General features: G+C 50.9%; 1 protein-coding gene across 1 annotated transcript in view; it reads right to left on the bottom strand.

Annotated features, from left to right (window-relative positions):
- The window catches only part of PLXND1 (plexin D1), an 86,648-nt gene that overhangs the window by 12,730 nt on the left and 51,392 nt on the right, over nt 1–22,526 (bottom strand). Inside the window, exons 18-29 of the mRNA XM_075053497.1 lie at nt 22,119–22,394; nt 21,050–21,199; nt 17,049–17,163; nt 15,872–15,979; nt 15,060–15,172; nt 13,750–13,857; nt 12,532–12,662; nt 11,914–12,112; nt 5,902–6,048; nt 3,720–3,876; nt 2,539–2,642; nt 1,399–1,462 (exon numbers count right to left, since the gene is read on the bottom strand). Coding sequence (XP_074909598.1) covers nt 1,399–1,462; nt 2,539–2,642; nt 3,720–3,876; nt 5,902–6,048; nt 11,914–12,112; nt 12,532–12,662; nt 13,750–13,857; nt 15,060–15,172; nt 15,872–15,979; nt 17,049–17,163; nt 21,050–21,199; nt 22,119–22,394 — 1,672 coding nt within the window. The remainder of the gene's footprint in view (nt 1–1,398; nt 1,463–2,538; nt 2,643–3,719; nt 3,877–5,901; nt 6,049–11,913; nt 12,113–12,531; nt 12,663–13,749; nt 13,858–15,059; nt 15,173–15,871; nt 15,980–17,048; nt 17,164–21,049; nt 21,200–22,118; nt 22,395–22,526) is intronic.

Below are 22,526 nucleotides of genomic sequence, written 5' to 3'. Positions count from 1 at the left end.
GTGAATTTTTGTCTCCCTTGCTCTATTTTGACTCTCTGCACAGCCTGAAACCTAGAAATATGCTGGCAAGAAACTGAACATGTGTAATTGGGAGGGAAAGGGCTTTTCCAATCAAGTGGTTTCAGACCCTTTCTTTTTTTCACTTTGTTAGCACAGATTGAACACAACCCTCTAATGAGGGTGTGAGATGAAAGGTGCAAACTCCTCTACCTTAATGGCTGGGAAAGCACTCAGCACCCCAGCAACCAAAGAGAGGAGGATACTGGGTAACACATTTTTAAAGTAAAACCACAAGCAGGACACCTGCACCTCCCATAATGCGTGTTTCAGAAATGTATACTTCCCAGACCTTCTTCATTTCTCCTACAGAAGGAAAAGCAGGCACAAACCCCCACTTTTGCAAGTGACATGGAAAAGCCTTGAAGTTAGAAGGGGTGTGGAAGCCACCCACTCTCCACGATCAGTCCCAGACTCTTGGGGATCTGTGACCTCTCCAGTGGTCACTGCAGCTTCGACCTGCTGCCTGCTCCCCCAGTCCGGCTGGAGCTCCCCCGCCTGCGCCTGGTGGGGAGCATTCGCTGCACAGGGGAAGGGGCAGCTCACAGCCCAGCAGCAGCCATGGAGGGACGGGCAGTGACGGACAGGGCTATTCAGCAGCACTGACATGGATGTCCTCATGCTGTGGCCATTACAATCGCGGCTGCTTGCGGTCCAGCGTGGCTGCTCTGCCCACACCCTGCAGAAACCCTGCTCCCTGCACCCCTCTTCTCCCTGGGTGCTGGCTGCAGTTCAGGGAATGCCACCATGCATGGCAGTCGTTAAAATGCCCAGTATCTCCACTCTGCCTGTCTGTCTTGCCATCCGTCCCACCTGGGACAGTTGCACTGCCACTGCCTGCATGGCAGGACTCGGACCTGCAGTCCCCATGGGGAGCACGGGCACGTGGCTCAGCCATAGCAAGGGGGAACCCCATGGGAAGGAGGGAGGTATGTCTCCTGCAGCCCCATGGCTATCTCTGCCTCAAACATAGACCACAGCATGGGCAAAGGGGGTTTGCAGGAGAGCAGTGGAGATCCTGCAGGACCCAGAGGGCTTCCTCACCACGTCCTGGGCTGCCAGCTGGCCAGCTCGCTCGGTGGCCGCAGTCCCAGTCCATGCTCAGTGTCTTCCCTGGCCCAACTGATGCCCAGCTCTGCCCAATGTGCCACTACAAAAGGGTGCTCTACGACTGCTGGTAACGCCAGAGCCAGCCCTGCATGGGCTAATGCCACACCCCAGCGTCCACAGGCAAGGGGGCTGGCAGCCGACTCTCAGCATCCCTGGCCAGAGACGCTCCTCTAAAAACACAAGTATTTCTGCCCATTCACCAGCAACAGGGGAAGAGAAGTGAGACATTACCTCTGCTCAGCGTGGTGTCCTTCTTGTCTGACAAACTCATGGCCAGTGATGCCCCTTCGGGGATCTGCAGAGGAAGGGAAGAGAAGCCTCGATAATGGGGGGGGCCTTAATGGTGCCTCCCATGGAGCCCCGGGGCAGCCCCAGTGAGATCCCGGGAGCTGTGGGATGCTGGTGCAGTGACTGCTCTGCCACAAACGTCCTCTGTGCCTGCCCTGCCCTGCCCCTGCTCCCCAGCTTGGAAACTGTCAGTAACGGCACTGCCCTATGTGGAAAGGGTTTTTTAACTGCAAATACGAGATAGTGAGGTTCTCAAATCCGATGGGAATCAGGCAAATACATGTATCCAAGATACCTTTTTGGATGCCGACACCAGGTAATTTGAAGAGGAAAGAGCGTTATGCTGTGCAGATTCTGTTTTGCCTTTCCCCAGAAGGGGAGAAGGAACCTGGCTGCAGCCTGGACCTGCGGGGCTGGTACTACCTCTGTGCTGCGGCTCCGGCTCTCGGTGCAGCAGGGCACCGTGCCAGCAGTGGGGCTCTGCGGCACGGCTGTTACACAAATAATAATATTAATAAGTACTTAGCTCCGTTCTTGATTTTCCATGCACTGTTACAGACCAGTGAGGATTATGCTCCCAGGCATACCAGGGAATATGGAAATCATATAAGGATTTCTGGTTTCATTTAATTTTAAAAGGAAAACCGGTCAAGAAAACAATTTGATTCGCTACATTTCCCCACATTTTTGGCCTCTGCTCCTCAATGGCATCCCTAGCCCCTGCTCTCAGGGCAGACAGAGACAATTGTGCCAGTGATTTCAGCAGGAGCACAGATCAAGAGCAGAGTGATACTAATCAGCCAAGCTGCCGGCCGTTGGGAATAGGAGCTTTTTTTCCTCCTCTTTCTGTTGTCAGTAATAACTTGTTTTGCATGAAGAGTGTTTAATTAGTTTCAGTGTGTTGCAATATTAACGAGTGTCTCGCCAGGGCAGATGTCTATTCCCCGGAAGCTCTCACGGAGCTATGGCAACCTCCCTGCTAGTTCCTGATGATCCTGTTTTTGGAGGGGGAACCGCAGCTCACCCCTGAGGCCAGGCAGGCTCCGAGGAAGCAAAGCTTTCCTGCAGCGCTGGCAGGTTTACCTTGTAGTGTGCTAATGTGTTGAGTTTCTTCCTGCCGTCCTCCACCACCGAGGTGTCATCAAGGTCCCGGAGGATGTAGCTGTCGGTGCTGGTGGCGAACCACTCTGGACACAGAGAAGGGAGAAGTGAGACATCAGCCCGAAGGAGGCACATGCAGCGGGGCCTGGGGCTCTGGGGACCGGCCACACAGCACTGGGGGGGCTGCACAGCCCCCCTGCCAGTGCCTCCGGGGCTTTGTGAAACCAGAGCAGACGTTTAGCAACGGCCTCCAGGCTTAGCCCCTGGAGCGGGGATTCCCAGACTAGAGCAGACCTGGGTGGAGCTGGGAGAGGTGACAAAGGCTCTGCTCGGAGCGACGGGGAGGAGCACATCTCCCCCCTTCCCCTCTCCCTGTCTCGCCCCGGGGGCTGTGTGGGACCTGCCTCATGGACCACCAGGCAGGTGAGATGCTGCGAGGCTTGCACGTGGCCACTGAAGGTTGGTGGCGGCTGCCTGCCGGGCAGAGCTGGTTGTGTATCTGTGAATGGGGGACGCACCACGTGCACCAGCTGATGGGAGCGGGGCCCCGTCACCGCTCCAGCCCAGGACGTTCTTCCCTCCGGCACTGACTACGTTGAACGTCATGCCTTGCGACTGCTGCCAGCCAGGGCGCGTCTCCATGGCATGCTGCATGGCACGGAGGCACCACAGACAGCGTGGGTTTCTCTCACCAGCATTGGGCTTGGATCCTTCTTAAATTTGGGGAGAAGGAGTCGGCCACTGGGTAGACAAATGTCAGATCTGAATCTATGGCCAGACAGGAGTCCATGGGCTCAATTATGGCTGCTTATGGAGAGACATGTATTAACAAGCCACCTGCAGGCTCAGGGGCATTTTAGAGGGTACCTGTTCTAGAGTTAACACTGTAGACTTTAAAGGGTGCAAGTCCAAGCATCTCTCTGCTCCACTTGGGCTTTCCTAAAGCTTCTTTCCAGTTATGTGCCCAGTTATTCCTGCCCACCAGTATCTGGTCTCATCACTCATTCCTGAAGACCATCCTCAGGAAAAGGCTGCCCTGATGTCTGCCCTCTTGTCAGTGCTGCTTCAGCCACTGCCCTCTGTACATACCAAGAGCTACTGTGCAACATCAGGTGCTTCACCTGGTTTTAAGGACTGGCTGGTCCAATGCATCTGGTCCTTACCGAGGTCGACGTCTTCCACCCTTGGCCACTGGGAGTAGGGGACGTTCTTGCAAAAGGCCTCCAGAATCTTCTCCTTTACTTGGCTGAGCGTGTCTGTGTCCATGGCTCTGACACTCAGGGAGTCCATCCCGCAGCCTTGGAAGGAGACGTTGAGGTTCTGCAGGCAGAGGCCAAGTTAAGGGTGACCTGCCCAGTTCTGCTGGCTCCCAACGATGCACGGAGCCTGTGGCACCCACACAGCCCTCGCCCATGCGCTCTGGACCCCCTGCTGCTGGAAATCAGGCTGAACAAATGCAGTCATCTAGGCTTTACCGCCAGTGAGAGGTGCTGATTTATAGCCCCCAGAGGCTGAAGGGCCCCGTTTGTTGACGGAGCCAGGAGGACACAGGGATCGACACTGCAATCTCCTCTCACGCTGCCTTGCTAATGGGCCTTAGCCCTGACGCGCAGAGACCACCTCGGGGGTGGGAGGAAAGGTCAGCCCCCATAACCAGTCATGTCTGCAGCTTCTTGGCTCCAACCGGTGACTAATGGGACCGCCAAGGCTCATTGCTCAGCCTCTCCCTGACACAATGGGCCGAGCTTCTTTGTTTAAACAAGCTTCAAGCGTGCTGCAGGCTGTGTCTGCTGCAACACTGGAGCCCACCACCAGCACCACCCAATAACCTGCTCAAGAACATACTGAACAGCAGGATGAGCAGCTGCAAGGGGCTGCAGGCTGCTACAAACACCTGCTTGGACCTCAGGGATGCACAGCTACTGCTACAGTCACAGCAGAAAGCTGCAGGGCAATGAAAACGACTCTCTTCCCGTAAAAAATCCTCTCCTCTTTTGGGAGCGGCTGCCACTCCAGTCAAGCGAGGAGAGGCAGAGTCCAGGTGCCTCCTCCTCTCCCAAGCTGTGCAGACCCAAACGCTACGAGCGTGGCATCTCCCTCCCGCCTAGGGGCTTCACTCTGGGAGAGCTTCAGCTCTGCCTCTGCTTCTGTCCTCTGCTCGAGGTACGGCCAAACCTGAGGGCAACACTGCGCCTTCATTTAGTGGTGAATGCAACCCTGAAGCCATCTCACCGCCTGGCTGGCAAGCCCAGAGTGGGAAGCTGCAGATGCCAGGAGCATTGCTTGTGCATAAGCACAGCTGCCCCTTAGGAGGACACTTGGTACACCTGAGAGTTATGGCTGGGATTTTCACAGCCTAGAGGTTCCTTTACAAACACTGCTTTTCAGTCTATCAGGATACAGAGTCAGCATCCTTGACTATGAACATTGTGAATGCACAGGTGAAGTCCAATTTTCTCCATAGCATTAAATGAAGATGTTATTTCACATTGTATACTATGCAGGTGTTTTTTGAAGCAGAGGTTCAGTTACCAGCAATGTGGGGGATTCCCAGTTAGTTAGCACTAACCCTGCAGTTGCTCTCCTTCCTCCAACATACCCTGTTCACACTTTCCTTTCTCTTCTTGCAAAGTAGGAAGCAGCCACACTTCCCCTGCTCAGACTTACAAAGTTACCATTTCTCCCAAGAAAGCTAATACTTTGCGCCCTGCTGCTAACCCCTCTTGGTCTGCACTGTAAATTTACAGGTCAATTGGTAACAGGAATCTGCAGAGGATGTGGAGCTCGAACCTGCTCTGAGTTACGGTGATGCACATCTGGGGTAACCTACTGACTTCAGTGAAGCTGCTCCAGATTTATGCCAGGTAATTGAAAGCAGGATTTGACCCAGCCTCTGGAAAGGCATCTGCTGAATTCTGCATCAGGCACTGGAAGGAACTGAGGCCTTCACACGCACAGCCCTTGTCAGTCCTGTTCCCACAGGAGGCATTTTGCAGAACCGCTTTTCAGCACCACTCCTGTAACAGCCTGGGCAAAGCCCTCACCCCGGGACTCAGGTTTAAAGCCAGCACCTTCCCCCTGCTAGTGAAGATGCTCTTTTGCCGTGAATAGTAAACCTGTTGGTTTAACTCTCTGAATATGGCAGAACAAATTTTCTTACCTCCCTCTACTCCTACAGTCATTGTGAGCCTTGTTCTGTAGTCGTGAGCTTAGGCAGCAGCAAGGTGCCTGCGCAGGTGTACAATTTATGTGGTTATCGCACCTGCATGTGTACCAAATCAGCCTCTTGCACAACTACCCTGCTGGGGTACGTACCCGTCAGACCCCTGGGGTGTAGGTACTCACCCTTGGCTTTGCCTCGATGTTCTCCCTCAGGAGCCACTCCTCGTTCAGGGTGTACCTGGCTTTCCCCGTAATGGCATCGATGGACCCTTTGTTAATCTGCTGTTTGATCGCACAGATCAACAGGAAGAAGGGCTCTCCCACCGTCTCCTGGGGAAAGGAAAGAAGACCAAGTAAGCAAACTGGGCCTGGTGGTGGTAACTCCTTCCAGCGGTGTGGCAGGGACCCGCTCTCCACGGACACTGAAGGTGCCTCCATACATCAGGGAGCAGGACTGGTCCACCCCAGGTGCTGCAAACCCCCAGTGGGTACTCAGTGCCATGGCCCCCCAACTCCCACCAGCATGTCTCTGAGGCTGCTCACACGTTTTCAGACTTGTAGCAACATGACAGCGCAGACAGGGAAGAGGACATAACAGCCGACAACAGCTGCAGGTGATTTTCAGGGAGGCTGAACTGTGCTTGTCAGCATCAACATATCCCATCCAAGTTCTACAGCAAGTACTGTAGGGCTGTGGATTGCCACCAACAGGCTGTGCCAGCATTTGCTGTCTCACAGGCAGAGTGCTCGGGTACCGCTCAGAAGGCAGGGGCATATGTGTAGCCGTGCTGAGTGGGTACATGCATGCACAATGCTCAGCAAAATACAAATGTGCATTAATTTACATGTGAAATTACACACGAACTTCAGGGAGAATCTGGCATACTCCAGTACAGAGATGTTTCTTGCAATCTGACAGAGTGCAGACTGTACAATATACTGCACTCAGCAGGACAAGGATGGGGCTGATGTGCACAAAAATCCAGGCCTACAGAGATATTTGGGTGCCCAGCTTTCTCATGTATCAGCTGAACCCCTCTTTGCACTGCCTGGTTTGCCATTGAAATCCACGGAAGCGAGCCCACTGCGTGTGCCTGTGGCTCTGGGAACTAGTGTTCATACTTCTCATACCACAGCAGAGCCCTGATCACAGCAAAACAGAAAGGATCAGGGTCAACAAGCTGTTCCCATGCAACAGCAAGCAAACACACCATTTAACTCCTTACATTCCTCAAACTTTGTCTTACAGGAAAGAGGTGAATTGTGACACTGCTGCAATAAAAACAAAAAACATAACGGGGACCAGCTATTTGTGATGTGGTTCAGCTACATCGTTTAATGCCAGATTTCTGATCCTCTGCTGTCTGCTATGCTGATGTGCAAGTAAAACATAAGCTATTTTCTTAAGAAACTTTTCAGTACTGGAGTACGTCCCGTTCTCCCTAATGTTCATGTGCAATTTCCTTCCAACGAGGCAAGTGCAAATTATTGCACATTTATGTACTTTCTGAGTATCACACACACCCCGCACAAACACTCCTGCCATCTGAAATCCTAGTCAAGACAACAGATATCGAATGATTTTGATATTTCTCAGCTAGGAGCTGCTAAATCCTGTTCAATCTGCTTCTTAATTAAGACTTGGTGACTCTTTTATTCTAATTGCCCTATAATTGCTAAAGCAATTAGTTTGATGTCAATTTTGATTCGGCTGCATTCAGCGCAGTTGACGATAAGACACTACAGCCGGGCTGTAGGTGGGCACGCACCATCTGTGCCAATGGTGCACCCACTTTATTTTCTGAGGGCAACTTTTTTTATGAACACAGGGAAGCTCCTTGGGCCTTCTGCCGGGGTTTAATGACTTCCTGCAATGCTCCTTCTGAGCATGCAGCATAAAACAGGATCAGTAGCAGAGCTGCCAGTGCTGGAATTGGAGGAAGGCACGGCTTCCAGAAAGCAAAGACGTGAAGTCGTGGGGATGTGGAGAAGTTGAGGATCGCGAACAGAGTGGAGAAAGTGTCAGAAGACAGAAAGAAGAGTTAGCTTCCGAGAGAATGGCAGGAGCACGAGATAACAAGCAAGGGGATGACACCAACACAGAGACGTCCCCAGGCTGCAGGACCCGCTTTCCCCATAATGTGAACCGTGGAGCACTGCCAAGCTGACCCTAGACAAGAAGTGCTGACAGATCCTGAGGACGGCCTTGCTACGAACAGGAATTCTGTTTATGGTGCATGTGTGTGAACACACGGCAAGGACGAACCCAAGGCTAAATTCAGCGCCGGGTTTTGGAGCCTGCCCCATCCGCCCCGTGGGAAGCTCTGGCCCTGGCCACAGCTCTGGCCGCAGAGAGATGTGAGGGGGCTGCCAACGGCTATGCGGCTGCCTCCAAAAATATTAAAAAAGTGCCAGTCCTGCTGATACAGGAGCTCTTTACGGCTTGAAACCAGCACAGGCTGCACGGGTCGGGGCTGGCCATGTGGCACCTTCCCGCACGTGTAAAGCTGCGCTGGAAGGGGCAGCCTGGGGAAGCGGAGGAGTGGGCGTTTCAGACCCGCCACAGTGTGCAGGAGCAGGATCAGCCCCAGGACTGGCTGCATGGGAAATAACGACAGCGCTCCGCTGGCGAGATACTATTTCTGTTTGGCTTTTTGGCTTTCAGGCTCAGGAACTGTGGGATGTTATGGAAATCTGCAAAAGTGCTAATCAGACAGCAAATTTCAAAGAGGGGAAAGAAGGGCTGGCAGGCAGGGACTAGAGATAAAATGGCAAACTTGGAAACCTCAAGCATTGTTCGGAAAACTCATCTGGAAATGAATCAAAACTGTCTTTGGACTTGGCTAGTTGGGAGAAAGGAAGTTTAACTAGAAGAGATCAGTGCTGATTCAGGACAAAAAAATACTTAAAAAAAACACAGTCTGGGGCCTTTTTTCCTCCTATTGTGAATGTATTTTAATGAGACTTCATTTTCATTTTTGACTGAACTGTTACGGGCTCTTAAAGCTACCCAGGGCACTGAAATAACTTCGCAGTAATGGAAAGCACAGTTCAGGCTGGCATTACTTGAACTGTTTCACGCACGATGAGCGTGGGAGGGCTTGGTTTTTATATGCTTGGGAAAAAAAAAAGGTTTAGAGCACGGACTGGATTCACATGTTGCTGCCCTATTAACAAGGCTGACAAGTCATTAGAGATGTCCTCCCAGGAACACGTTACAGCCATTTCCAAAATGTCTTGGTGAGGCTGGGGTGGGAAAAGCACAGAAAACAGCTGCTTATCCCAAGTGCTTGCTAATTTTGGGACGATTATCTATTTGCATTCTGTGAAGAACCAAACCTCAGCTCCATCCCACATGCAAAACTTTGGGAAGCTTGGACCCAGACCTAAAAGCTGAATTCCAAGACCTTAATTTTCCTTTAACTCTGGGTCCCCCGATCCTGTTAGGACCCAGGCACAACGGTACCACGGTATCTCATGGGAAAGGCTTTTTTCCCCAGCATTTTCCACCAAAGCTGTAGCAGAAAGAAGAGACATGGAGCATTTATCTAGGATTCTCACTCAGTTCTGCAGAAACAGAGCTCTGCATCGATTGTGCAAATGCTGCAAAATTCATCTGAATCCAGTCCCAAGCAGCAAGCCTCCTGCTGGTTCTATCATCATATCTCCTGCATGCACCGAGCCAAACCTCCCCCTGTTGAAGTGGTGACTCCATTGCCTTCAGGTGCCCTCCACATGTTCAGACCACTAGTGACTGTGGCCTGCAACTCCTTCCCAGTTGAAGACAGCTCCTTCAAATCATTTTCCCCCAAAACACAAATGGACGGACTGTTAGGCAGAGCATTAATACGAAACAAATGTTTCGAGCATGTAGCGTTGACTTACAAGGGAAAATACAAGCACTTGGAATTTTTCCACTGCACAATGGCAGGGACCTTAGCAGCAGCTGTTTCAAATAGACGTTGTGATTAATGGGGATAATTCAGGAATGAAAACCAGACCCATCGTCACAGGTCTGACAGACCAGTGCTACAGGCAGGCAGGCAGCCTTTTTTTTAACCAAGAAATGCCTCTCTGAAGGCAACAGAGTTTGATCCAGAGGAACGCAAGGCACTTGGGAGGTGTTTGACTATCGCTAGTATTTAAATCACAGCCCTGAGCTGAAACCAGCCCGTGTGTAAGGAGATGCCGTCTGTCTGACTGCAGTGGCTCCGTGCTCATTTGCACGGCAGGGAAAGGTCCCAGCTCGGCCGATCCGGACAGAGACCCCCCATCCCTTTGCACAGCTGAGCTCGTGTCCACCTGGGACAGCCAAAGGGCCTCTCTGCACATTTCTGTCTCATCAAGTCTCTTCCTCCTCCATATTTCAGCAGGCAGCATGGTTTCTCCTCTGATCACGTCCCCCGCCCTCACTGCGGAGCACATGTGATGTGAAAGTCTCTTGGAAATCAACTCCTTATTGCACTCTAGTATGGAAACCGTTTGCTTTTCAGAAATGGGAAATAGGCTGCGGTAGAAAGTGCTGCCACGGTTTCCACTGCCATGGCTTCAGGCTGAGCATGTGAAGCAAGGAGGGGACTGCAAACCCAGCGTGCAATGTTAGCCCCTGCTGAGGAATGGAAATGCAGGTTCAGCTGGTGGCCTGTCAGCTCTGCAAAGGGCCACCGCCACCCCGCAGACCTGCTCCCGTCCGTACCCTGTCCTTCCTCCTCCCTCCGCGGGGTGGGCCAGGGCTGCAGGGCACGGGAAAGCCCGCTCACAGCTGGCACCAGCACTGCCGCAGCCGCAGGGATGGCCACTGGCCCCACTGCAGACCCTGGACAAGCCTGTGGTCATGGGCACCTCCCCGCCAGGCGCCCCAGGAAAGGGCAGTGTGCCAGCACTCGGGAGCTCCTTGCCATTAATTAGCTATGTAACGTGCCCAAGTCTTCAGGTCCACGTGATAAGACTCGACTTTCTTTCCTCTTTTTTTTTTTTTCCCCTGAGAAAGCCTTCTTGCACAATGTCCATTTTTAGCACAAACTGGAGTTGGATCAGATGCCTCACATGTGGTCTCCACTCTCCAAAAGGAGAGATCAGCACTTTTTTTTCTCCAATGGTTTAACTACAGGCACAAAACCTGAAGATTAAAAAAATTCACTAATTCACTCTTTTCTGCTCTTACAGGCTGGACAGCCATGCTGCATTGGCACAGCCATCCTCATTCACTCCTGTAACTTTTATTTCATTATACTGGCTAATTATGTGAGCTAAAATGAAAGATTACGAACTACAAAACCACAGGCTTTAGGACAAAAAGTGATCATCAGCTGGGATCAGAAGACTCTATGATATGTATGAGGACAATACAGTATTGCTTCTGTGGCTATAGCAAACACTTTGGGAGAAGAGATTTTTCAAAGGCTTTTTTCAAGGCTTTCCCCTGCGGGTATAATGGGGTGTCCTCCAATTAACTGCCGTGGAATCAATTAAGTTATTGCTCAATTCTTCTGGGAAATTCCAAGCAGAACTGGCAAACACTGGAGATAAAGCACTGAGCAGATGGACTGCTGATGTGCTCTGAGATGCCAAATATATTCCTTTTCGTTACCATTGGAAGACAGTCAGGCTTCTGGGACAGACATCCCACCTCTGCTGCTAAGATCTGTCTGGCCATTGTGGAACCACGAGGACGCCTCCTGCGCGAGAAGCCCCACATACCAATGAGCACCAACACGGAGCAGCCCACTGCCCCAGTGCCACCATCCCTCCCGACAGCCGGGGCTCTCGTGCTCAAGACAGACAATGCTGAACTGGCTGGTGACCATGAGTACGGCTGCGCGAGCTGGTCAGAGAAAACAACAATTAACTGGAACAGTTTCCAAAACCTCAAGCCATTCTGGTTATTTTTCAACTCCCCCACAGCTCTCTTCTCAAGCATGGTGAAAATGTTAGTTTGTGCTCTGGCGTTAGGAAAGGCCTGCCGCGAAGTCTGAGCTCACCAAATCCCCAGGCAGAAATGGAGAAGCAATTGAATTTAAGGTTGCTTTTCCACTCTTGAACCTTTCAATACACTGGAGTTTGTCAACCATCAGTGACCATTCAAGTGGCAATGCTGGCAGGTATTTAGGTCCTCAGCTGTCCCACACATCCCTCATGACCACTGCACGCAGTGCTGAACTCGTACCCACAACGGCAGTGATCTGGTTCTCTTACTCTGAGATAGCTGTACATGCAGATAGACATCCAGTTGGTGAGCATCTTCTCCACCACGGATTCTGTTCTCCTCAGCATCAGCTTGGGGTTTTTGGAAGCTGAAGCATCTATTAGATCCACCAAGAGGTCCTTCATGATGCTGGTGTAATACTCCAGTTTCCCATGCAACGCAATAGTAAGCAGGGAGGCCAGGTTACATCTGAAACACAGAATTGTGTATGACTCAAGCACCAATCCAACAAGACTAAACTGCCAACTGGCATCAAAAAACCCCAAACACAAAGGCAGTATTTCAGACAATTTTCATGAGCCTTCTCAATGGTGTTAAAACTTCAAACCCTCTTTCAGTGCTGCAGGACCTTGGGTCAGCTTGCACCCTCTTACAGGTAAACCAAGTGTTCAGGGACACAAACACTCAGGAGCAAGTCACTCATACCTTTTGGTGCTCTTCAGGATAATGGAGGTTTATGGCCGTCCATTTCTAATAGAAAAGTGGGAGGCAAGTGTAACTCAACCTTCAACTAAATTGCACGGCTCCCGATATGGGCTGCATTGCTTACAGGTTAGGAATAAGTCAGTCTCCTCCAGCTACCAGGTCTTTGGTTATGAAGCTCATACCTGTCTCTAACAGCAAAGTCCTTCTGTTGCTCGAGAGCATGGACAAACACGATGAGAAAGTGCTTGTTGTTGAGTAAGGTGGAGAACAGCGAGATTCCTTCTTCCATATTGGGTCTGCAGTTTTCAGGGATCTAAAGAAAAATTTAGAAAGCAGAGTGAGAAAAACACTGCTTGTTGTTTTCCTCCAGCTTTTATCCTTCTGACTGCAAGGATGTCCCTGCTGAATGTGGAGGTACTGAGCTGAAGAACCCTTACTCCCTCTGCTTGATACCAGTCAGCAGCACGCTCTCCTGGCGAGGGCATGACGGCGGGTGATGCACAGCTGTATCAGAAGCAGCTCGGCCAGCAGGGCAGTGGCACTGGCCATTCCTCTCTGTTTAGCACTTGTGAGGCCACCTGGAGTACTGTGGCCAGCTTTGGGCTCCCCGCTACAAGACGGATGTTGGCAAACTGGAGCAAGTGCAGCTGAGGGCTGCCAAAACAATTAGTGGGCATATGAGGAAAGGTGGAGAGGGCTGGGTTTTGTCAGCATTAAGAAGAAGTGGTAAGTGGAGATCTTACTGCCCTGTGGGAGGGCAGAGAAGACAGTGCCAGGCTCTTCTCTGCTGGCACAGTCCTAGGACGAGAGGGAAGGGACACCAGATAGAGCATGGGACACTGATTAAATATAAGGAAGGAAGTTTTCACCTTTAAGGTGGTTGGACACTGGAACGGGGCCCCAAGAGGCTGTGGGATTTCCATCCATGAAGATATTTAATACAGCTGGACAAAGTCCTCAGCAACCTCATCTAGCTGGAGCTGCTTTAAGCAGATCTCCCTTCCAATCTAAGTGACTCTGATTCTTCAATTCCTACTGCTTGTCCACATGAAACCCAGCTCTGGGACAACCACAGCTTTAACCAAGTCCCTGCTTAGGAGGAATCTAATTTATCATGAACTGCGTATAGGACTGAAGTGACATACAATACGATACACCCAGGAAGAAAAGCCCACAGTGGAGCCAGGGAGGATCTCAGGACAATGCTCCTTCATGTGAGAGCAGATCCACAGATCTGCCTTCTCCAATCAGCCAAAGCTGATCTGACGCTGGTATGTGTTAATTGTTTTCAGTGATCAAGCATCCCCCACACACCACAAGAAAACTCATGGCATTGTCAGCACACGCGAGTATGGTTAACAACCACTCAAAAGCATTTGTTTTGTTAGTGGGTTACTCACTTTCCATTCCCCCACCAGGAGTGGATGAGTTTCCTGGACCTGGGAGCCCACCTGGGAGCTGAGCTGCTGGGACGGCAGGATGTAGCACTCCTCGTAGAGTGAGGAACACTGCAACCAAGCACACAGTGTTAGGGGAGGGCGGCTGCACCCGGCTGAGGACCTTCTCATTGCCGTGCATGACAAGGGAACAAGATGGAGAGACATGTCATCGGGACTGAAGACCACCCATTATGAAGAAATGCATTGGTATGGTTTACGAAGCCTTTAGACACTTTGCAAGAGCCTCTTGAATGAGCAAACACCACAAGAATGGGGGGAGGCAGATGTCTGTGCAGACACAGGCTGTTAGGGTAGGGAGACTGCAAATAGACTAATTTGACAGCTAGAAAAATCCCAGAAGAGAAAGCATTATTGAAGACTAAGTCAAAATAGAGGAGTACTGGGTGTTTTAACATATGTAACTTTTGAAACAGATGGGAAAAATGTTTAAATCTCTAACATTCATATAGCAGCCTGAATCTTAAAGACTCTAGTGTGCAGATATATAGAGATTGGATAACTTAAAAACCTGAGTAATAGCTACTAATGAAACACTCTGCGGTCATAAATCATCATCTCACTCCTCACCACTGAAATGCAACTACCTCAGGGGTGAAATACAGCCGCTGTTAAGGGCACACAGCGACACAACGAAGCAGCCGGTGATGGGAATTACGGCACCGGTACGTCTGGTGTGGCCCAAGGGGCATCTTACCGGGAGCACCATGCACCCAGCCTTTGAGAGAGAGGAGAGAAAGGGGGAAAGACAGACATCTAACAGGCTCCTGAGGACCAGCAGAGCAGCTGGGAATGCTCGGTGGCACGCTGCATGGAATAAAAAGCCCCCTCTCCCTGATCACCGACAGCAGAAATGCCCCTCAGCCACCCTTCAGCCTCAGCCTCTGCCAAACAGAGTGGGGTGACATTGGAGCCCCTGGGGAGAAGGGGGAGCCCCCAGCACTTTCTGCTCATGTGAGAGACCGCTTTCAGAAGAGGATGTCCAACGGCATCAAACGGGCGAGCCAGAGCGGGACAGTGCTGCTGCCGGGCTCCTCTCGTGTGCAAGCAATCCCAACCTCACTTCACACCCCAGGAGCTGCGGCTCCACTTTTGACGATAATTGAGGCTGAAATATGTGACAAGTAAATATATAACAGTGGAATGATTTTGTAACACTGTAATAACCCTTTAGCAGAGGGAAAGCAGAGCCCCAATCTGGTTAGGAAGGACCTGGGAGTGATTAGGTGCCGGTGAAATGGGTATCGCCTTACTTTGGGGAAGAATGTCCGGGTGACAAAGTGCTTGTACTCCAGGAATGGGATCCCCTGGCTGCGGTTTAACTCCTTGGTCAGGTCTGTCATGTCTGTCTGCAGTTCCGCAAAACCTTACACAAAGAGACCCACAGACGGTAAGAGTTCCAATACTCTACCAGCTGAGACAGTAAGCAAGCTGGCACTGAAAAACGTGGCATGTCTCATCTCTGCCTCCTCAAGCCTTTCCCTCGAGTGAGCTAAAGCAGGGTTTTCTCGAGGAGCAGAAGATTACCATCAGGGTTTAACCGTCGGCAGTATACGTCACATCCCGCGGCATTGATGGAGAGAACATTTCCCTGCCTCCAGAAGATCAGCCCTCACTCTGGTGCCGCAGGAGGACCTCAGCCTACGCTGCAGTCACGTACCGCAGGGACATCAGATGCAGACGCTTAGATTGCTTCTCCCATTGCTCTAGCAGGACCATGCTGCAATTTTTGTTGCACCCAATCGTAAAGCACACTAAAGATTAGTGTGGCCTTCAAGCAACCCTCTGACACAGCCAAGGGCCATTAAACCCGAGACAGGGAAACCAGTGACACTGAAGATCCGTGGCTTGCCCAAGTCAGGCAGCAAGACAGCGGCAGAGCCACACTTCCAGCCACTGAGCCTCATTCACAAACCCTGCCAAAGCTCAAAGGCAATGACAGAAATTCTCCTATAAATAATTCTATAAACTTCTACAGAGTAGGTGGTGAATGGCTTCAATCCTGCTATTCTGGCATCTCCCTCCCAGTCCTGGCTCCTCCTCGGTGCCCAGCATGGCGACTTACCTTTGCGGATTTCCTCTCGGATCTGCGACTCCATCTCCTCCATCTGGAGCAGGGTTTTCTGCCAGTAGCGCTCTGCTCTGCGGCTCTTTGTGCAAAACACAAAGAGAGCTGGAAAAGAGGAAGGGAACAAGGCTTTTGGACTAGGTCTTAGGAGCAGCTGCAGCTGGGATCAGAGCGGTCCTCTGCTGACACGAGTGCAGAAAGCTAAATTCAGTGTTGGTTTAACACCTACAACAAGACTGGTATCTGATCAGGCGGTTGTCAATTATCTGTGAATAAGTAAAACCAGCTGGAATTTAATGATCATGCTGTAACTGTCATCTTCAATTTAGGTCTGGGCTGCCTATATTCAACTTAACTGTGTATTAATGTATTCCAGCTGATTAATGAATACAGATTTTAAGATGTTTACCACCTGTATAACAGTGTTCATGTCTGACAGTCTTCCCATGCCTCCAGAAATATGTTTCTAATGACAGGTGGTGCATTTAATAAATAGTGTGCATTATAACCTTTATTAAAAATAAATTAAATCCCTATTAGAAACATCTCGTTTGCTGTGAACTGACAGGTTTCTTGCTGCACAGTCATTCTGGGCATGCAATGAGAAGATACCCTAGCCAGAGGACACAGGTGTGTTGCACAGCTTCCACTGAGGTTAGCAAACTGTTGTGTCTGCTCCAAATCTGCAGCTAAGGATGCTTACTCTGTTCTTCATACTCTTTGCCAGGTGCCTGTCACTGGCTGTTACTGATGACAGGACCTTGGGCTAGGTAGACCTCTGGGATGGTCTGGGACAGTCATGCCCATGAGTGAGCCCTGTTCAAGTCACTCTGAGTCCAAGACCAATTTCTCACACCCTTCTTTCTTTTGTATTATAGTGGCTACTAAGTGTTTGGGGGAAAAGGGTAAGTTTATAAATATCACAGGCTCAAGTAACAGAGTTGAACTATGAATTCAGCCAGCAAACACCCCATGCTGCAGGAAGCTTTGATCTTGGGTACTGGCTTGGTCCTGTACAAAGAGTGGCACTTGATGCACCCAGACCAGTTTCAGATATTGCACAACTGCAGCCCACAGAGGTTTCCTAACATGTGAGTGAGTCATCTTCACCCCTCCACATGCAATGAGAAAAAACCTCAGCAGAGCCTGGAAACTCATCGTTCTGTTCCCTTACCTACAACAGACAGGACCAGCAAGATGCTGCAGATGACGATGGAGACGATGATTGCAGTCTCTCCTCCTCCAAGGTGCAGCATCGCAATTGTGTAATTGAACTTTCCAACTTGGATCTAGGGAGGGAGGAAAAGCAGGAGCTGAGCAGCATGTTGCCAAGCGGCTTAGAGGTCGAGCAAGGAGGGACTACGGGGCAGTGCTCAGCAGACCTTCGCCCAAGGATGTACTGACCGCTCTGGCTCAGCCCACCAGGCTTTGCAGGGAGGCAAGGCTGTGCCTTTCAGTGCTGGATGTTGGGGACTTTGTGTGTCTCGAAAGAGCCCAATTCCCTTCCTGCATGCTCTGGTGGAACACTGAGGCTGGCTCACAGCAGGCTGTGGTACCGTAGTGGTGCCCGCCCCAGGACCACCATAGGGCTTCAGTGGCAGAGCTGCAGGCTCCAGCCCACGTCACGGCCCAACTGTACCCACCCCAGAGAACAAGACAACCCCTTCCTAGAGAGTTCACCATACCATATAGTACTGTCTGTACTACTTTTACTAGAAAACCACTTCCACTAATCATCCGACTTTGTTATGCCTTTGAATGGCCCTTAAATTCCAGCTACACTCTCCTTTCTCCTTCAAAAGAAGAACTGCTGCCACTCAGGAAAAGGAAGCTAAAGAAAATTTAAAGTCTTTGAAATACAGTAAGGGAATAAAATAAGGGAATAAAAATAAATAACAATGAGACCAGAGACAAATAATGAGCTTGAGACTAAAGCACTGGACTGGGTGTCAGGAGGTGCTGGCTCTGCTCCCAACCTGTACTTCTTGTGACACCAAGCACAAACCACTTGAGCTCAGGCCTTTGGTCTCCTGATCACCAGAAGGGAAAAGGCCAACACACATCACAGGCAGGCTGGCGAGTCTACTTGGCGCTGTTTATAAATGGCTCTCTAGGGCCCTGGGATGAAAGGATTCAAGAGCATCATCTGATAAGGAAAACTCATGACCACACTAGTCTTTTGCTTCTGGAAATGCAAGTTTCACTTCTCTCAAGGAATGAGGAGTGAGAAAAACTTGAGCAAAAAAACTGAAACGAGGTAGGGAAGAGATGGAATAATCTTATGATTACATCTGTGTCACGGAGAGCCTCTGGGGAAAGTCCGCACTGTGGTTAAATTACAGTCAGCTCTCAGGAGCTGGGCCAAAGTAGTGTCACAAGCCGGGCCTTCCCACCACGTCCATGCATCAAACACCGTGTAGCGCACAGCTCCGTGCCCGCCAGGAAATCCAAGCCCTTGCTCTTGGGAGCGCTGGTGAGGGCATCGATGCTGCCAGCTAAAGGCATGCAGACAATCCTGGAGGTCTGCCCCTGCGCTGCTCCCTCCACAGGCGAGAAAGGAAGGACTGCCCTGCTGCAGGCAACACCGGCTGCCATCAGGGAGTCAGGGAAACCTTCAGTGCCTCCGACCACCAGTGCTGGACCACACGGCCAGGCTCCTGCGGCTCCAAGCCCCAGTGTGCCCTTGTACCAGCCCTCAGACAGACTCTGGTGCCGGCGGTTTCTGGGGTGGTGCCTCCGGGCAGAGTCCAGCACTAAGAGCCTTGGTCTCCTCGCCGGTGCACACTGGCTGGGAGTCAAGTTGCTGGATGGGGAGCCCTGAGCATCACACAAGCATTTGTGGAGGTTCGTTTGACAGTCTGCACGGTACCCTGTCGAGCCTCAAGATTTTCACCTCTTTCGTCTGAAATGCTGCAATGAGGCAAGTCCTCGATGCGTTTTGAGTCTTTTTTCCCCCACCAACTCAACCTTTTGCATTTGCCAGAGGAGAAATCCCACACTTGCTGTTTAATTCAGTGTTTAAACAGTTTGGTCATGAACAAAAATAGGTTTGAAGGCCTCCGCAAGCTTCTCTTGTGTATTTGGAGGGGTCTACTTGATACAATTTTTTCTAATTAGGCTGCAGGTTAAATGGCAACATTTCCTGTCACCAGCATGCAGGGGGCAAGCAGAAGGGGCCAGGGCCGGAGGACACGCTGCTCCTGGGAAGAGCTGTCGGGGCTGGGCAGTACTCCTGGGGCACAGGGCCACCAGGAACCATGCTCCGGCTTATGGGATGGAGCTGTCTTGCAGCCTCCCAGGGTGTGAACGGGATCCCCTTGGGACTAAACTAGACTAAAATCAAGCTCCGGCTCACCTAAGGCACTCCCAAAAGAGCTACTCAAAAGTGACCACAAAACACAGGGAGGCTCAGGAGCCCCATCTTCATCACTGGCTCCTTCTCCCTACAGACAGCTGCTGCTGCCCTGTGCAATTTGCTAACATGGACCTGGCCCGAGAACACATTCACAGAATAGGCATACCCAAAATCATGGTCAGAACTGAGATCAACAGTGGGACACATTCTAAAGGGCTGGTTTGCTGTGCTCTGATCACTGCAGATGTGAGCTCTACCATCTAAACAAGAACAAACTGGGCAGTCACAACAACAGGCAGCTCAGCTTGCCAGAAGAGAGAATTTGCATCAGCAGGCAAGGCTTCTGCAGCCCACAATAGCTGTCCTTGATGAAAATCAGGTAGGGACCACTGCGCAAGTCTGGCCCCATGTTATCAAAGCTAGTACAAGTATGTTATAAAGGCAGCTGTTGCCTATGAAATGGCCAGCAGGCGATAACTCAAACCACATATGAAGGTTTAATAAGCGTGCACAGATGTGAATACAAGTTGATTATTTAGCTGCACTCTCACTGCTGGTACACTCTTAATAGCTATGTGATACTTTAGGGCTGGGTATCATTCTCCTGCTTCCTAGGGACCTACTAGGGCATTGCCCTGAATGTTTTATGTCAAACCAAGACTAGCAAACTCATAAATTCCTTTTCTTCCCCAAAGGGATTTCCCTGTTTCTCAGTTCTCACTAAAACCAAAATTACCCTATTTAAAATTTCCATTAAAATGACTTGGGAAATTCTGCTACTTCTGCATTTCCATGTTTCCAGTTTACAACAGAATTTCATACACCACAGACTGTAACCAGTAAACTGGACAACCCTGTCAGTGAATTGATGGTGCATCTTTGTGCTTTTCTTCTGGACAGCGCAAATCCACAGCCTCCTCAACTCCCTTTGCAGCCTTCCTCCTCCCTGCCCATGCTGCGGGCTCCCACCCCTTCACTGTTAACACACAGACTGGGAGGGGGACTGCAGGGTCTCAGACCATGGAGATGGAGGCATTTTCTCTTCACATACGAAGAGCCATAGTCACACCCCTGCGTGGCAATCGGCTGCATATGACATGAGAGAAACTGAGGGCAAGAAGAGCAGTTAAGTCAAGCCCTCTGTGGAAAAAAGGACAGTAACAATATTGTGAATTTTGCAGACACAAAGATGAACAACAGCCCTGAACACTGCACTCTTCGCAGGGACAGAATGGCAGCCCCTGGGAAGCAACACGAAACTTTCCAGTCCTGCGTACTCCTCTTGCCCTCCCCGGTCACACGCAGGGACCCATCTCCAGTGGCTTATTGCAGCTTGGTAAGGGTTGGATTCTCATGTCTGCTTGTAGCTCTTCTGCTGGCAGGAGGCCAGCTGACTGAAAACTGTATGGAAATCCCCAAATGTATCTCATGAGGGGCAGAAAGAAAATTACTGCCAGTGACAAAAAGTCACATGCCTGGGATTTCACAGTACCTTACAAGAACTGACAAAATCTTCCCCCTCCAGCTTACAGCACAGCTAACTCAGCGGGCAGCTGCCGATGTGCCACGATTCGGAGCATGGCAGCCCCTCTCCATGACTCAAGGCAGCCTTAGCACCAACTACACCTGCAACCCGCCAGCGAGCTGCCCTGGGGACAACTGCAAGCACAGCACGCTTCGTCCACCCTTCCCCAAGGCTGCCTGCGAGCGTGCCTGGCAGGTCCTGCCTGCGCACACAGCCGACTCCTTCGCACACAGGGTTTGCAACAGGGATCCCTTCTGCCCCGCGCTCTCGGAGAGTGGAGGCTCCTGGAACTCACCGTCACGGGTAACTGTCTTTCCGAGGTGCTCAGCGACTCGTTGACAGAGCAGTGGATGACTTTGTCCGAAACAATCTGGATCTCACATGAGATAAGGCCAATTTTCACTTGGTACTCATTGCTTTCCAGGCCCAGGCTGTCAGGCTCTTTCTAATGACAAAAATAGAATCAGGATGTCAGTCTTTAGAGTAGCAGTCGGAACTGCAACGGATTTTCCTGCTTTACTTTCCATATTCCCTGCTGTTTTTCAGACCTGGGAGAACTCTCCCTCACCAACGACATTTTTCCAGCACTCCACAGGAAACCCAGAACTGGGCCATTCCCCATTTTCCTGTTTCCCATTCCTCACTCAGCATGGGGCATGGGATGAGCAAGCCCCTCATGGAACCTGGAAAAAGCTGCTTTTGATCTGCCCTGGCTGTGCACCGAAGATAAGGAACTAAGCCCCCACCTGGGAGGGGGGAAGGATGTACAAGAGGGGATAGCCAGGGGATGCGTCTGCAGAGCCTGAGAAAGGGGGAGTGTGTTTCTGAAGCACGTTGCAACCAGTGAGGATATCCTGCAGTGAACAATGGCCTTTGAATTACTGTTGCATATTGTCCAAGCCACTCAATTGCTGTACCCTGACTTCCTTGTTAACTGAGCTGAATTCAGTAGCCAAAAGAGAAGGATGCATGACCTGTTTCTGCAGGAATAAATATCTATTGTCAGGACCTTCTGGAGTACCTGCCTGATTTCAGGCCAGTGCATTATCATTCTTTTTCATATGTCCAGTATTTTATTTAGCTTCTTGCTATTACATCCTTCAAACGCAGCTCTCTGTCGTCATGCCTCAAAGGGCATCCTCAGGCTGGGCTGTGTCTCGTGGTGAACAGAGATGCAGGTGCAGCAGGCTGAGCAAGAACTGCCTGCTCCTGCACAGTTCCTGCCTCTCCTGTCCTCATCCACCCTCCTTCTCTCTCCTGTGTTTGTGGACAGTCACTGTGCTGGTACTTAGGACTGAAGAGCTTCCCAGTGGGGAGCAGGCAACACCCTGAAAGAAGCAGAGCTGTAAATGCCACTCTCTTACATGTATAACCAGAGTTAAGGGCTCGCCAGGATGGTGCTTGATCCACTTCTCCTTCTTGGCTGTGAAGAACTGGGGGTCGGCATAGTACTCCAGGCTGAACTTGCTGATGTGCAAGGCCTCCTCGGGGTACATCTCCTCATCCAGAGCCGGACGGTCGTCTGCATAGAGGCGACCGTTGAGATAGAAATCAACGGGTGCGGGCTTGCTCCCCGCAGTGATGTTGGAGGCAGCTGGAGAGGGGCAGGTGATCACGGTGTCGGTGTGAACCTTACAGCTCTGAAAGCAGTAGAGAGCATGCACATCAAAAACATGACATCCTGAGTGCTCCCACCCAGCCTTACTCCCAGCCCAATCTGTAGCACAGGCTAAGGCCTCAGCTTCACACCCCAAATGTCCTCAGGCACCAGG

This window comes from Buteo buteo, chromosome 21 (genome assembly GCF_964188355.1).
Source record: "Buteo buteo chromosome 21, bButBut1.hap1.1, whole genome shotgun sequence".
Classification (NCBI taxonomy): Eukaryota; Metazoa; Chordata; class Aves; order Accipitriformes; family Accipitridae; genus Buteo; species Buteo buteo.
This window is presented reverse-complemented; position numbering and strand designations above follow the sequence as displayed.